Raw genomic sequence first — 17,071 nt, 5'->3', positions numbered from 1 at the left:
TTTATCATAAGCTCTAGAATACTAGCTGTGTACCTAAGCAACAAACAGCTACCCAACAGACCTTCAGTATTTCCAGTGTTTTCTTATGATTCATGCTAGAACTTTGATATGATTTAACAATACTAAAGATTTCCATAGAGATAATGTGGCTGTTTACAAGGACTCTTGGCAGCTTTTCTGTTTTGCTATTTTGTGTCAAAAGCCTCTGTCCCAAACAACTGAGTCATGAAAATTAACTTTTTTCACATCCAACACATTTCAGAGAAGGGTGGGTAGAGGAAAGCCTTGCAAAACGAATCGTTCCAAAGGATTTTCTTTGGAAAACCAAAGGAGCCGAGTCACAGATGTTCCTACATGAGTGAAATGGGAACTGGTATTAGTTCAGAAAGACAGAGAGTTTTGGGAAGGAGTACAGTAAAGCAGTATTAAATACTAAGTTTTTATATCCTTTATATTTATGACATCACTGTTTCCAAATTAAATACAAAACTTGAAAAAATCTAGTGTCGTTGGTGGCACAGAAAGTCCAATCTCTAATCCTTTCATCTTCTCATTTCTTAATACCTTAAAACCCATTATTAATCTAACCCTATCTAGCCCCGATCAATTGTAAAGATACCCAACTGTGCTACAGATAGAAAACTGTTCTCTGTGGCAATTCTTCTAAACAGTCTGGAATAATTAAATTCCATTAAATGAAATGCAATTCAGTTGGATAAGGAAATTTTGCATGACCTCACATTGTTCTATTTAAGTAATCTCACTCCACACGAACAGCAATTTCACAAAATACTGAACTACAGGAATTATAACCCCTATCATTCTCAAGTAGAAGTTAACATAGAGCCAAAATGGTTTAGGAAGCATAATAGCTTTCTCTGTGTGGAAGCCAGTGTGATTTTTCTTGACTGGTATTGGCGTCAAAAGTGTGTGTAACAGAGTTATCATCAGCAGTTTGCAAGGCTGAGCCAAAAAGCAAACCACAAGTCAGAAAGACTTTAGCAATAAGCCGGTTTGACGGTGCAGTGGACTGCTGAGATTAGCTCTCCCACGTGGCTCCATGATTCATCGCTGTCTAATGATTTCATATCAGCATCCTTATTTTTGTTTTCTGTTTGATTCCAGTGCATTTTAAAGATGCTTTGTAAGAATGACTGTTCTTTATTGACGTACTGTATTGGGAAGCACAAGGTATGCATGTTAGGAAGCAACACCAACAAAGATTTATTGTGCATAATACTACTGTGGAACAGACAGATGGGTTTGTGGATTCTGGGGAACAGTTGTTTTTTTTTAAGCAATCCCATGTGCTTTGATGAAACCGTGCCTTTGGTTTTACAAATTAACAGTTTTTCACATCCATTTTTCTTGAATGGAAATGCTAACTGGTGGCCCCTCTGCATTCTCTTAAACTACAGTACTTCATCTAGGAAATGATGGCAAATTAGTGGAAAGCCTCTTGTTGAGGTGTTGATATTTTTTGCAGAGCCGCATTTGTAAACCATTATGTTTTTTTAATGGCAGAATGCAGTATATTTATTCCTCATTTGGATCATTTATAGAAATTCACACATTTATGAAGAGAATTGTGACAGACTTGATTTATCATTTTAGGAAAGTAATGGTTTTTCAGAACCTACAGGCTTGGAAGACAGTAGTGGCTAAAAATGCAGCATCATTCTAATATGGCAAGCGATTTTAAAACAAATGCACATTTTTCTGTGCATGTGGGTGAACACAAGAAGTGTGTGCACCTGTTTGATAATGCTGTGCCCATCTGTTTTCTTTTTAATAACACCACAAATATTTTGGCCAAAGTAGTTTCTACCTTTCAATAAAACTGTATTATATGGATAAACATGTAACATGTAAACGCACTAAACCCTAGCTTTAGGGGGACTGGTATTCCTTTTTAACCTTTGCTTGACTTGCCAAGGTAGTCTTGGAAACTATTTTAGAAATCCAAACAAAAGGAGTTTCTAATAGCAATTAATGCAATGGAGAAAAACCCCTCAGGGAAAAACAAACATCGCAGTGAGGTCTTTAGGTATTCTTTAAACCCTTTCTTCAAGTGTTCTGTGCAAGCCCATAACCCAGGAGGCCAGAGTCAGGAAAATGGAATGGAATTATGGAATTCACTGTTTTTATTCCCCTTCAGAATATGAAATGTAAGTTTGTATCTGCTTTTCCTTCACTATACAGAACCAATTTTGCTGTGGGGAAGTGTATTATTGTCCAAGGAATTCCACTGCTATCTTTCAGCAAGATGACCTGCAGGCATGGCAAAGCACATGGAAAAAGAGAACCTGTGGAATATACAGTAGCAATTCAGTGTAATTCAATAGGTATTTATTTCATATGAGCATTTATATGTATATACCTGTATAAAAACATATTTATACAGTATATCTATGTGATGTGCATTTATGGTACTTTACTGCTACAGACAATACAGAAAAAATGCAGCACAGGATCTACAAATCATTATGCACTGTTTAACTCCAAATATTTATGAAACCCTTTCAGTGTATAATATTTTCTTACCATCAGCACTGAGTACATAATTAATTATTCACTTAAGACATGAACTATAAACATTTATTTTTAACCGACTGCAATATCCTAAAAGGAACACATCAGCAAAAACGGAGTAACCATGGTTATACTATATTATGATTGAACTGATTTCAAACTCACTGTTAAAGCAATCCACATCTGGAGGCCCAGGTGTGTCTGTTAGTTTTCATTCCAACCCAACTCTTAACAAGCTAAACCAGCTGGTTAATGGCTTAGCTTAATGTAAGCAATTTAATAGCTTCTCCTAGCATTTCAGGTGCTGTTGGTTTTAAGTGAACTTGAAAATCAGCAGACACATTAGCTCTCCAGGGTGAAGACTGGACACTCCTGTATTAAAGGAGAGAATTAAGATGCATGCAATGAGGCATCACTGATTGTAATACAAGATGACCAAAAATATAATATATTTTATAAAATATCTCTGAGTTTTTTTTTAAAGAAAGAAAGTAAACAGGATGTAAAAATTTGGTTAGAAACTATGGCTATCTTACCTGTTCAACTTTGCACTTTTTCTCTTTGACTGTAATAGGAATCAAGGAGAATGTTTTGGCACTTATTAATCTATACTGTATATTATTCATTTTCACTGTGTTTGTCATGAAAATCTGACTTAATTCCCCTGATTTGGATAGCTCCTGTTTAGCAAGAACTGGCAGCACATCTCAATAAATCAAACATGGCCTTTGTTAAAGAAAATTTTTTTCAGATGTAACTAATTAAATAAGGTGCCAGATGCATTATTAATACACTGATCTGAACAATATGTACTCTAGGTGAAAATAGCACATTGAAGTGTGATAATGGCTGACAAGCCCCTTCTCCAAATGATCATGCCTTGGCATATACAGTTATGTAAGGCTTGCTTTGAATTGTTCTTTTACAGAGTATGCAGATACAATTCTCATTCATCATCAAACCTTGCCTTCCAGCAAACATGAACTGGGCTAAAACCTTCAAAAATACATCTCTTGATTTCCAGCTAAACCTCATATACGATAATTGCCTGCAAAATAGGAATTTAACCCATGCTTGCCTTAACTAGTTTAAGAAAACTCAGACATTTCTTAAGTTAATTAATATTATAGTCAAGCAAAGGATGCCTAATTAATATTGCTCATCAGGAGAACAAACTTCTAAGAGAATTAAATTAATTCTTTTAAACATCCAAAGTAATGAAAGCCAATAAAAACGGGATATCCCAATAAAAATAATAGCTCATTATAAAAAATAAAAAATAACAGATGTAAACAGATGTAAAGATGACAGGCTAAAGTATGTAACTGTTCATCCAATGTATTGGATTTATTGCCATTTGCAATAAAGTCTTCTTTTCCTGGGAAAAAAGCAAGGATCTTACCGACTTCTGTTTCATAAGGCACCCCATCTTCTGGCAGCTGGATGAACTGTTTGGAAAACATGCTGCTTCCATATCCAAGGATATAACCTTCCAGCTTGGTGTTTGGGCTTGGCCGAACAAACTTGAAGGTAATGGTGTCCCCTGTGGCATTTATCCGGACCTTCAGATTGTGTCTTTTGACTGCAGTGAAACATAAAAGGCAAACTGTGAGGTGTTTTCTTCATCCACTATTTGCCAATAATGTTCTTGTTTCGTGTTTAAAAATTCAAAATGTCACATCTATTTTTTGCACAACACACCACAGCCATATACCTTACACTATAGTGCTAGAATTGTAACAGGTTTGTCAATAAAATGCTTAATATTCTCATTAATATTGCTCAGCCTCTCATTCTGGTAGCATTTGCATACAGTATCTCCCACGGTATCTTGTTAGATACACGAAAAATGTAGACTTTGAGATTTAAGAAACAACTTGCTATCCATTACAACCAAACAGATTAAATGTTCACTCGGCCCTTCTTAAACTGGATAGCAGGGACCGGCAAAGAGCCTGGTTCAAATGTAGATAATAAGTTGGTGAAACAGTATATTGCATGTTTGATTAAGTCCATGTTTCCACTTGCCTTGATGAGATTGATTAAACTGTTGCTAACTAGGCTTGAAACTGCAGTTATTTAATGGAAGTTAGTACAAGTTAGTTTTAGTTTTACACTTGATGACATACCACTGTTTAAAATGCCTCGTCAAAAAGTGTCTTACAAAAGAAAGCGAAAGGGAAGCAACTGAAAAAAGGGATCAAATGCTTTGCCTATAGCAGAGATTACTGCTCTTTTTTAAATCCGTGGCTTGTACAACGGAACTGAAAAACACTCTTCTTCCATCTTGACAGGCATAGCAAATCCTGAAAGCACAGCACTACAAATCTTCTACAAGGAAGAATTGCAGGACATTCATCAATGCCACTGTTCAAAAGTTCAGCCAGTTTCGGTATTCTATGAGCTGTGCAAACACTCCAATATTTATCTCCCACATCCCAAACAAAATACAGGACTAATTCCAGAAATGATTTCCAACAGAGAAGTATCTCATACAACCACACACAGACAGAATAAAAGAGTTTGAGATCTGAAGTTTGACAGTCCATTCCAACACTTCACCTGCTGACACCAGTGTTTGATCGTGTTCTTGCTTTTGAAATGATTGATAGTGGACAGGTATCGAGCCTATCGGGCTCTATCGGGCTAGAGTAGGCAAGCACTCATCCAATGTGCCATCTGGCACAATCCCATGTTGAGAAGTGAAAAAGTGAATAGTCCTAACAAATCTGAGCACCAAAGGGGTGAGGGAAAAATGTCTTTGAGTATTCTCTACATGAAAAGGTTAGTCATGCAGCTGCATTATCTAGATTGAATTCTGGAGTTTGCCAGTATGGTTCAGAACTACACTCTTAAAGATGAAAAAATGTCTAAGCAAAAACTTCCAAACTGCTGTTTCAGATCTTGTCAGTTTTGTCTGGTGATTTTCATTCCAAAATACATACTGTACACATATACACTATAAAGAACAGTACAGCTAAGGTAAGCATGAAGTCAAGGTAAATGTTAAATGTTTTTTTTCTTTAAACTTTGCCTTTGTTAGTACTGTCAGAATATATATGATGTAAATGTGTATTTTTCAGTAGAATCAAGAAACCTAAATCTTCCCTCTGTAGAAGCAGGTTTAGAGATCACTGACAAGAAAAGGGTTCCTGATGGTTTAAGTTTATGAAACATTTAAGCGAAGAAATCACACTTTTTTAAAAAAAGGGCAAAATTTCAGTATAGACAAACCATAAGCACTAGAAAGAGTATATTTGCAGTTATATTCTACATTAAACTATACAGTATTTCAATAGTTCAGTTAGGCCCGAAATATTAGGTTAGGAGAAGAGGCGTGATATACATAGTGAGCTTAATTGGGGTCACCTGGCTGAGGACAACGACACCCCATCTGTAAGGATGGGGCTTTGTTTCCCCACCTCCCACCCCCTGGTAATGAGGAATGAGTTAGGGAGCTGCTGTAAGGGCAAAGATGAGGTTGGAGAAAAGAGTGCGGAATTGAAACATGCAGGGGTGTCAGTCAGAAATGGAGGTTATAACAAAAGTTCAGGAGAAAGGATAGACGTTAATCTCGCACACTTTCTCTCACCTACATGTAAAAGTCTCACACCCGGGACTTCCTTTCTCTCTCACATTGTTCCCCTCCTTCCCATCTACACTCTTGGAGCTAACCCCCTGGTTCAATCCTTGCAATAGTAAAGGGGGATGTGGGTTTGGGCAGCCTATCCAGCCTCAGATAGGCTGCCATTCCCTCAGCTACAGTAGGTGAGTCAAATACTCTGTACACATTCATCTCTCTATTGCATTCATTAGGATCAAACCAAACCGCTCAAGTGATATTTATACATAAGCAGGTAGAAGTAGTTGAAATTTGAGCTTGACCTCCTTCTGAACTTGTGTCTTCAACTCCTTTTTTGTATATTTTGAGGGTTCAAGAACGACTATGATTAATAACAATTTTCTAAATTTATTCCTGAAGTGTGTAACATATTAATTGGATTTGACTGAAAGGTTACATTATATTCATTGAGAGAGGCCCATTTTCATCAAGCTTCAAGCAGAATTCAAGCAAAATAGTGATGTGTTGAAACTCTTAAATCACCATTCAGACAGTCCAGGTCATATGATCAAGGCATAGTTAACCTGAGCAGAAGAAATTACCAGGTGGGCAGTCAGGATCACTGCAGGACTTACCCCTTAGGACCCATGCTTTGACATGTTTGTACGCATACAGCGTTTTTTACAAGAAGGAGTTCATAAAGGGCAGAATTTGCTTCAGGGATTTCATGAAGGCAAACAAATTAATGACATGGAATTGAGCCTTCTGAGCCAAAAATATCGGGCATTTTCTCCAACTGATGCCTAACCTTTCCTTATTATCACTTATCTTAACTTATCAGCTGTATATAGAGATAAAAGCACATTTAATGGTGCTACAGTACCTTTTCTTTGCCATTGCCCATTTCTATCACAATACACCTTACCTTAGGGTATACTACACTTTGTACTTACTCTAGTCTAGTCAAGAGATCTTTTAGACCGCATCGAACATTGCTCCTGAAAAACTTAATTGATGCCTTAATTCCAAAAGAAACATAAAGAGAGATACTCAGAAACAGTACCAGAACATATACTGTAATGTGTGTTAGTGATAAAATTAAAGCTACAGGTACCCTCCAGAATTCATTTGCCTTTTAAAACTACTGCAGCAAAACTGAGCTACAGTACAGAGCAGCTTTCAAGTGGGATAACTTGATGTCTGTATGCACTGAAAAGTGAAAAGGGTAAATACATTTAATTATGAGTGTAATGCAGAAATTGCATGCTTAATCTTTTTCTTTATATTTTTTAATCAGAGAACTACTTAGCAGCTCTATACTGCACGTGGTGCAATATTCCCAAGTGATTAAACTAGTACACTAAGAATTTCTTGTTTTGTAAAAAGTGCATTATACACTGTGTTTTCAATTAAATGTAATGTCAGGATCCATTTTCTGTAAGTTTTTTTCTGCTTTTCATATTTATACTGTGAAGTATAGCTTCAGTAGTATTCTGGTTCTGATGATTTTGAATCCATCAACAATAACCTCCTGTGACCGACTGTACCTGGAACCCATGTTGAAGACTGGATTTTGTAATATCATCATCATTCCAAGACAGATTGTAAAAACTTTCAAAACACTCGTCAATACAACACATCACCAAAAATGTATATAAAACAATATGACAAAATTTTAGAAAATGTGACTATAGTGCAAAGTTAAAAGAAGCCAGTTCAAAATTTGCTTCACTGTAGATGAAATCAAATAACAGCATGGTTTACTGTAAAATCCTTGCATTTCAAATGGCCATTCACAAGCTACAGAATGCTCCCCATGTAACACAACTTCAATAAGAGTGAATTCACTGCTTCATAGCTGGCAACATATGCTACTTAGTTCATTCAAGATTTATGAGCAAAGGATGTGATCAGTTATGGTTTCTGTTTTAAGATCAAGCCTTATTGAAACAGAGGTCATTATTCTAAGCTACGTCTCGTGTAAGACATATAAAATACTTTATTCCTGTTGTAAAATAAGGATTTGTGATATTAAATCTACAACAAAAAGCTTTCTCAGACAATAAAGGGATATGTAGTAAGGAATTTTTTCAGAACAAAATTATACTTGCCCATGCTGTATACCCCTGAAAAATGTCCATTACCATATTCTGAGGTCTAATGTGTTTTGTGGCATCGATGATCAGTGAACTGTTTATCACTAGAACATCTGCATATGATACCTTTGCTTTCCTTTATTAGAAAGAAGGTGACATGCACAGCAGTGATACATAGGAATAAGAAATGCACCCCAATCCCATGTTTTACATATTCAATACATATTTGAAAAAAAAATATTCAATGAACTATGAAATAGATTTGATTTCCTGAGTGTGCTGGGAAAATGGATTTGTTTTGCCTGCTTCATGGCATATTTGTGTAAAACCACTCAAAGAAAAGCAAGATTCCTTTCCTCTACAGTGTTTTCCCAGGAGCTTTTTTGTGTATTTCTTTTTGGCATCTGTTTGATTTTTGAAAAGAGTGTGTCATGAATTTTGACATGTGTGACATTTGGAATCATGTGATCTAATACTTGGCTCGGGTATCTTGTTCTGCAGCTGAGAAGTTTCCAAAGCGTGAAAAATAACAAAGGGACATCAGGTTAGACATCTTGAACTTGCCATGTCACTACCTGTAATACCTGGAAAATTTTAATTTTAAAATTTTAAGCAAAAGGTTACTTAAGGAGCTAAAAGGTTTAAAGAAGCTAAAATTGAGCTTCTTTTTCCAAATCCAGATGTCTTTTGCAATATATATTTTTATTTTTTAACTTTACATACTGCATGAGTAATCCATGAGATTCATGCATAGATCTATATCTGCATAATCTTGTTCTTTTCTTTATGAAAATTTCCAGTAAGTCAAAATAATGGTGTAGTTCTTGACTGAAACTCTTCATTGCTTCAGTGCTGGATTGCTTGTGAGATGTTTCATGTTGATTTGTGACAGTTAAATGAGGTAAAAAATGTTTTAACCTATCCAGATTTCTTGTCAAGATATACAGTATTTCAAATCCCCTTTTCAAAAGAATGCATCTGAAGAGAATAAAACAAAATTCTTGTATACGGGTTTTTTGTCTATATTTTTAACAGGCTCACTGCTGACTAATTTCAGGTGATCACATTCCTCAATGCCTTGGTTCAACACCATCACTGAATAAGACTATGTTTTTCTATTTTCACTTCCCAGTTGAGGAAAACACAGTATGTGATGGATAAAAACATGTGGACACAGTATAGGACTTGATAATAAAGTCTGTTCTCTGCTATAAACACATTATAGTTGAAAGTGATCTACCAGGCTGATGTTTGCAGCATTCTCTTGGGTGAAAAATCTAAATTCCAGACCACTTTTCCTCCTTATACATTCAGGACAAGACTCTCTTCCACTAGACGTATTCACTGTGATCTTACTATATAGTATTTTAAAATTGATTTAAAATTGATTTAAATGTATAATAAACTGGTTCATTGTAGTTATTAGTTCTTTATTTCTTTATTTCTTTCTATTTCTTTCTTTTTTTCCAAGGACACTTCTCCATGAGACACTTGGTGGCCTGTCCTCCTGTGGTTTTCCAGAAATATTTCTAAGGATCCAACGAAGAACAAAGGTAAATTTGTTTGAAGGAACTGTTCAGGTATTTCATTAACACAATATGCACAGCTAAAAAAAAATCAGATGTTCTATTAATAAGAATAATTTTTAATACTTCCATTACTATCATTTTTAGTCATTCATATTACAGAATTGTTTCCAGTTCTGATTCGAGCATGTTAAAAAAACAACAATCAAGGCAACAATCTTTTACTTGCAGCCCTTACAATAGGCAGTGATTCCCTTACTTTTTATATGAAGATATTCAGTGACAGAACGGACGGAAAGCCATATGACTATAGAGAATGTAAGATTTTTTTTTCCCTGCTTTTGAAAAGTCACATTATAATTCTTAAAACTCCAATCAAATTTACAATTTTTACAATGCCAGAACTATTCAGTTAGCCGTTTAATGGCACTATTCCATCTGCAGGAGCTGGTGAATAATTACATCCATGTGTTCAAGCTGGGCATCAAAACAACACTGGTAGACAGTATGTCACTCAGCTAATTTTAATCTTGGAGCCACATCAGTCCCTATGCTATAAAATATAGTTTTTTAATTAAAACGAAACTGAAGTATGAAGAATATTTTACAAAGGATCTATGAAATGCTCTTTATAACCTCCACTCTAAGGGGGAGACATGTTTCCAAAGAAGGATCTTTTGTCTAAAAACCTTGTCCTTTGATGTTCTTGAGACTCTTATGCTGTAGTGAAAGTGAACTATTTACTGCCTAGTAAAGTGCTAATACAGCCAGAAGTGGAAGCCATGCTTGGTGTGATTAGTTCCTAATGGTGTTTCATTGAAGCAAACTTTTTTTGACCAAAGAAAGTAGGCTCATTACCTTCCTGTAATGCTGCTTTCCAATACTAGAGCAAGGATTTTCTTGCTGAACTATCATTTTTCATTGTCAAAGGAATTCCCATGGAAAAGCTACAATAAACAACAATCCAGTCAGTACTGGCCTTTTGGCAGAAAACATGGATTTGAGGTAAAACAAGGAGGAAATGCTCTATCAAGTCCTTGGCAGTAAAAGGATCTGATCTTAGTCACTACTGCAATGTTTTGAAAGATTAAAAGCTATGACATAATTTAAAAGACAAATGTTGAGGCTCCCTCGTCAGAGCAATGATCATCGTTTCTGTGTAACTACTGTAAACCTAAGTGACTTACTGTCCTGTACAATAACAACACAATAACATTCACACACCTTTGAAGTTTTTACATATACTCTATAAGACAAGTTAATCATCAGTGACGTTTGCATATTATATGGCAATTCAGTACATCAGTAAATAGGCAACACAAAATAGAAAACAACCATTGATAATAATGAAGAAGCAGATTTCAGGTGGGTGGATGGAGTGGGTCACCTTCTATGTGTAAAGTGCTCTACAAATGAAATCATTCAATTCTCCTACTTTGTAGTCCGTTTCCAGATCACATTGATTCTTCCAAATCATCTTTTTGTGTGTATACATTACACTGCTTTCATAACGTCGTTGAATATCAGCTAATTATATGATAATAGTAAAAAATATTAACTAAATAATAAGTACTAAGTATAATAATAAAATTAAACCAAACAACCCCACTCCCCATGCACTACAAACAAAAACACAGGTATTGATTTCATTGCACTGTAATGCAAACAGACAACAGGTGTACATCAGGAAGTACACACATAAGACAGAAAATTTGTTATTATGCATTTACTTTTGGTTCTAACAGCAGGGATGTGATATTGAGTTAAAGCCTCTGGAACCATCAGCAGCAGCAAGGAAAAGAACAGAAGGCACTGTAGCTTGACTATATATATATGCATTATATACTGTAGTATGAACATGTTAAAAATGACAGGTATTAATTATCAGCTCTAATCAAGCACAATAAGTAATAAGTAAAGAATAAAGCAATGTGAAGACAGTGAAAGGAAAGCACTTCTATTTAATTAAATACTTGCTTTACTACAGTATTTTGAGAGCTTTCTAGGGAGATGTTTGGCTAAAGATTGGCCCCCATATCTTCAATTGCTCTGACTAAAACTCTGCAGCTGTTAGCATTTTCTCAATAAACAACTCATTTTCAAACTGTCTGTTTATGGTTACGGGCAGATTTAATGTCAATACAGATGGGGCAGTAGAAGTGTTCAAGCTCCTCTAATGAGAACAAATTGTATCTGCACATCTCAGCACTATACTGGGTTAAATTTCCAACTGCCTCAGCTGGAGCTGAGCGGATTGCTTGTGGTAGTACTCTATGCTGCAAGCAAAATTTTCTCCAGGGAGACGGTGTTTTGATAAGAATGACATCAGTTTCTTTTAAACAGAGCTACATGCATTTCTTGGCCAGTCTTTAAAGTAGCACCGGTCCCACAGTGAGGGGATAGCAGAACTGCTGTTCTAAGATTGAGAAACGTCTGCATGGTGAACAGGCTGCAGACAAAACCCTGCAGACTGTGCAAAGTGCCAGAGTTAAGATTTTTGATCAATCTTATTTCTTCTTAACTCTTCATTTTTTGCAGTACAGGATTTTGCATGTTACATATGTCTCCAAAATAAAGGAAGCAAGAAGAAACAAGCCAAAGCTTCCTAATTTATTAAAATTAAAATTTTTATTATCTCAGACTTGAAATTTGCATTTGCTATAAATTAAAATCAGAATAGCCCTTCCTGCCTGCAGCTGACACAAGCTTAACTACCAGTTTAGTAAGTGGAAACCATCCATTTGAATATGCAGCAGTTAAGTGTTCAAGTGAAGATTCGGTGTCAATACTTATGTCTACAGCTGTATAGACACCCATACAACATTTGAAGTTCAGGATCAGTCCACATCCTTTACATCTTTTTAGAATAAAAAAAACAGCCATAGAGGGCAAGTAACTTTAACTTAGTAGAATTTACGGAAAAATATTTTCTTGCACATACAGTATGCTACACAGATATGCATAGCTTTTAGTAAACCAGTCAGTGCAGAGAAGGAATAACAGATATGTAGTAAACCTATTCTGAAGTCAGCCTTCACTTCACCATTGTTTCTTCCAAACCACTTCTGAGTCTATGTATGCATTCAGCTTTCATGACAGCTTCAGACAAGATCTGAACCACACTAAGCAAACAGACAATATAAGACTAAGATACACTGCTACCCCTCAAGAAAGAAAAGGTGATTTAGACTGGATTTTACGTTTTAACCAGTGTCCTCAACTGAGAATCCAGCAAAAAGCAAGAACAACCCTCACCAGCAGGTATTTCTGCAAAAGGGTGTATTTCTAAGTCTTTTTTGAAAAGGAGAACAAAATGAATAGACTATATAAGATAAACTGAAGAAGCCTCCGAAACAGGTTTCTACAAAAAACATTATAACAAAGCAAAAAAAAATACCTGAAAGCAATCTGTAAAGAACATCATAATAGCATAACAGCATAGCAATACATGATTGTGTCTCAAAATACCATCCTGAAAGAAAAATTCTAATGCCATAAAAAATATTTCTTTATCTGTGAAGATGTACAACAGTACTGTTTCACAGACCCACAGTGGAAAGAATTAATCAAGCAGAAAAACACTGGAGTCCAATAGGACACCCCTGGTGCACCTTTAATATGGAATGTTTCATGCACTGTACAGATTTTTCAAAATGAACTGAAATCTTAAGAGACGTCTAAAAGTTCTTATCACACTACTTCATTACTCATATGCCTGCCGGCATGACCATGCTGTGCCCACTTGCCTCTCGGTATTCTCTGTGTTGTCCCACAGCTCAGGAGTACAATCCCACCGAGGACGAACAGAAACAGCCTGGGGAGCATTTTCTTGCGCTGGCTGTGGAGGGTGCTGGAAGATTTCACTAAAAGGTAACAATTGACTTAGACTTCTTCTCACTGTGCAAGACTGTTGAGTGATAGAGAGAGCAGGTCCAACATGAATCTATATCTGGGGAGGGAGGGGACTTATGACATCATGCCCCACCAGCACACTGTGGAAGCTGGCAAGTGTGGAGCTTGATTTTGTTCCCTCTCTCTCTATTTTTCTGTCTAACTCTTGTATAGATTTCCCCTGCACTACCAATCAAACGCTTGGATACAGCATGTACTGCAACAGGGAATAACATCATTCATCCTTCTTTCATTGTGATCTAACAGGACTGTTCTCCCTTCACTAGGAAGGCTGTGCAAGTGAAAGGATGCAAGATTTGCACCAAAGAGGATCGTTTTCTGTATTAATCAGGTTTGTTTCTCAGCAGACACAGTTACAATGACTGACAGAGGTATTAAACTAAATGCCTGAAAAACCTGCTCTGTATGCCCACCCAGTTTGTAACCTACTGTGAGCACATGGAGAGATAGCAAATGATGGGGAAGTGATGTAGATCTCACTGGTAGCAATGCAAGCTCACAGACACCTGGCAAGCCAAAAGAAAGGGTTGCTGGCATTCAGCAAGCTGACGATTTCCTGCCTGATGACAAGCACAGCCAGCTCCAGCAGTGCTCAGCCAACACACCACAATTTGGGGAACCCCAGTAACAGAAAGTTCATAGCATAAGCCTTATTAAAAACAGCAGTCTCTGCACTATAAGCTCTAAACTGCATGTAGTATATATCTTTTGCTTCATAGTGTATCATAGTGTATACCTTTTATAAAAGCCCCCAGGCACAATATGATTTTTCTTCCAAAATAGCTCCAATGCTTAATACTGTATATACTTGAGGTTCTGTTTTGGGATCTATACTAGTGCTATGCCTAACTATTTTCTGATCATTCTTAAGTGGTGTCATTCTGTACAAGAGCGTACTTTTGTGGAGACTTGGCTTGGCTGTGGTCATATTTAATCAGTCATAGAATCCATATTTATTCATAGTCTTTGAAGTTTTGCCCATTCTTTCATGAAACAATGTCTATAAGAACTTTTACAGACTTGGATACATATCCTGCCAATCTATTTCTCAATGCAAAATAAAAAATAAGGCAAGCATTGAAAAGGAACTCGCCAAAATAAGCACTGTATGTCATTTCCTTCTCTGTGAAAACCCATGCTGTGATGTTTTTCCTCTTGCAATGCGAAGGCACAGTCTTATATTAAAAAATGAAGGCAAATGGTATCACTGAACCTCTATACTTGAATTGCATGACCCACAGAAAGCAAAACCTGTTACAAAGGTAAAGTGATGTTGAAATCAAGCAGCAGACGTCATTGAAATATTCTTCACAATCCTTGTTTCCACAATCAAAACATGAATCTGTATTCAATTTGTCAACATAAAAAATTGCTATTCAGGCTACACCACCTAACCACAATTTATTGTAGAAACATTGTGTTTGCCGTATTATGATACACAGGAATTTGTTATAAGCATTGCAAAGAGTACAGCATCCTACTGTACTGGGAACAATTACCTAAGAGCATATGGAAAGTATTGGTGCCAATCGAAACTATCAAAAACATAGTTTTTAAACATAGTGAAAGAGATAAGACCTTTGCAGTGTGGTGTTTCAGGCTATAACTAATACTACAGCTTTTCAAAATCTAAGTGCAGCTGTGTCAGGCAGGGGGCAGCAAGTCCCTAACCACTTAAGACTCCACTTAAGCCAAAGTACCCTGTGCTTTAGTCAACCAGCAGAGTCAAGTTAGTTTCTGTAACTTATCATAATGATGAGTGTTGAAACTGCAGGGAAGGAAGAACCCAGCCAATATGTTAAGAAGTTTGTTGAGCTTAAATAACAATCTCTCACTGCCTGCTCTGTAAACCCAATCCTTTCAAAGGAAAAAGCATTTGTTTCACAATGCACCCTTTGTTTCGGAGGCCTGGGCATTGATGAAAAACCAAAAAAAAAAATATATATTTATTTTTTGCTATGTCCTGTATGACTGTGGAGTTAATGTAAACATTTTGATCCCTGGCCTAAGGCTAAAAGAAAATTTTCAGAAGTATCTTCACCAGAAAATAAAACTTACAAGCAATGATTAGGTGAAATTACAAACATGTTGTTATGTTTTTAAAAGAAACACGACAACAAAATACAATAAATGACATACAAATGCAAAAAAAACACTCAAAGGAAAGAAAACATTTGATAACAAAAATGAGATAACATATCTGATGATACTATCACAGTTTATGAATTTGGAAAGTGTAAACTTTCCATATTTATTTCATATTCCGTCACCCAGCCTTGTAAGATAGATTTTGTGTCTAGCATTGAACAGTAAAAGAGGACTGATATTCATTTGGGAATTGTCATTGAACAGAAAGAGTGATCTCCATCTGGAGTCAGTACTATGGTGGTACACTCTGTTCACAAGTTTAAAAAGGGAAGAATATTGTGCTATGTTTTTAGAGGAAGAGATAATATTGTCCCAGACTGCAAGCAAATGCAGACTACAGCTCATAACAGTAATCTAAACCTCTAACCCAAATAAAAGTAAATTATTTCAGACAAGAAATCATACAGAAAAAGTCATACAAAGAAGAGTCTAAAAGTTATTTTAACCTGTTGTTAAAATAATTTGATTAGCTACCGGGCAAGAGGGGCAAAGCTGTGTCTGATGATGCTCTGTAAGTTCCAATGGCTAAGCTGAGTCTGACATACAAAAAGCAGGAAAAGCCCAAGGAGCAAGTAAGCACTCCTTAGATCTTGAAATATGCACAGGCCATCAAAGCTGCTATCCTACAAACTTCTCTTACAGAGCATGGTGGGTAGGCAAAAGACTGAGAATCTGTCAGTGTGATGAAATTATTCCAAATCAGAGAGAGATTAATTAATTCTGTCAAGAAAACAGCCGACAATTTCCACATTACAAAAAGAATTTCCAATTAGGCTCATTCCACCACAGACTGTCCTGCCATCAGGTGCAGAAAATGAAAACTCCTTGTGTCTAATTAGCTTAAGGAAAGCTTCCTCTATGGGTTGCCATGAAGCTGATGCCCCTGGCTCCAACCATGTCTTAAAAAGCCTCAAGCGAACAGCCAAATTGACAATATTTTAAAATAGGTACATCCAGGCCACCAAAGCTTTGGAGTGCTGTAAACTCAACAGCTGAACATTTGGCGGCTCACTCCTCCAAATGAAAGTAGTTATAAAAGAATTAATTTGTTCTAGTTAATGTGGTGGGAGTGAAATGAATAATATCCACCTGCTTTCTTTCTCCGCTGGCAGAGGACAGAGCAGCTGCAGTCTTCTCCTCCAATTTTGGAGGCAAAGCTGGATGGTCCCCAGAGTGACACAGATAGCTTTCAGAAAAGAGATCTTTTCTTAAGAAAAGCAAAACGAGAAACTCCCAGATGTCAATTCTATTGAAAACTGATGAAACCCAAGAAACAAGCAGCTTAGTTCCATTTG

At 36.4% G+C, this 17,071-nt stretch overlaps 1 protein-coding gene across 9 annotated transcripts in view; it reads right to left on the bottom strand.

Annotated features, from left to right (window-relative positions):
* Positions 1-13,635, bottom strand: part of LOC148835741 (target of Nesh-SH3-like) — a 45,681-nt gene extending 32,046 nt beyond the window's left edge. For 7 of the 9 annotated variants that reach the window (XM_088915000.1, XM_088915004.1, XM_088915003.1 and 4 more), the window contains exons 1-2: positions 13,463-13,612; positions 3,935-4,114 (exon numbers count right to left, since the gene is read on the bottom strand). In XM_088915000.1, coding sequence (XP_088771126.1) covers positions 3,935-4,114; positions 13,463-13,541 — 259 coding nt within the window. In that variant the 5' untranslated portion in view covers positions 13,542-13,612. Of the gene's footprint in view, positions 1-3,934; positions 4,115-13,462 lie in introns of all 9 variants that reach the window. The other 2 variants (XM_088915001.1, XM_088915009.1) reach the window with 1 other exon arrangement.
* Between the last annotated feature and the right edge of the window lie 3,436 nt (positions 13,636-17,071).

The sequence above is a fragment of the Atractosteus spatula genome, chromosome 4, assembly GCF_055471065.1.
Source record: "Atractosteus spatula isolate fAtrSpa1 chromosome 4, fAtrSpa1.hap1, whole genome shotgun sequence".
NCBI lineage: Eukaryota > Metazoa > Chordata > Actinopteri > Semionotiformes > Lepisosteidae > Atractosteus > Atractosteus spatula.
Note: the sequence above shows the minus strand (reverse complement) of the source record. Positions and strands in the feature narration are given on the sequence as shown.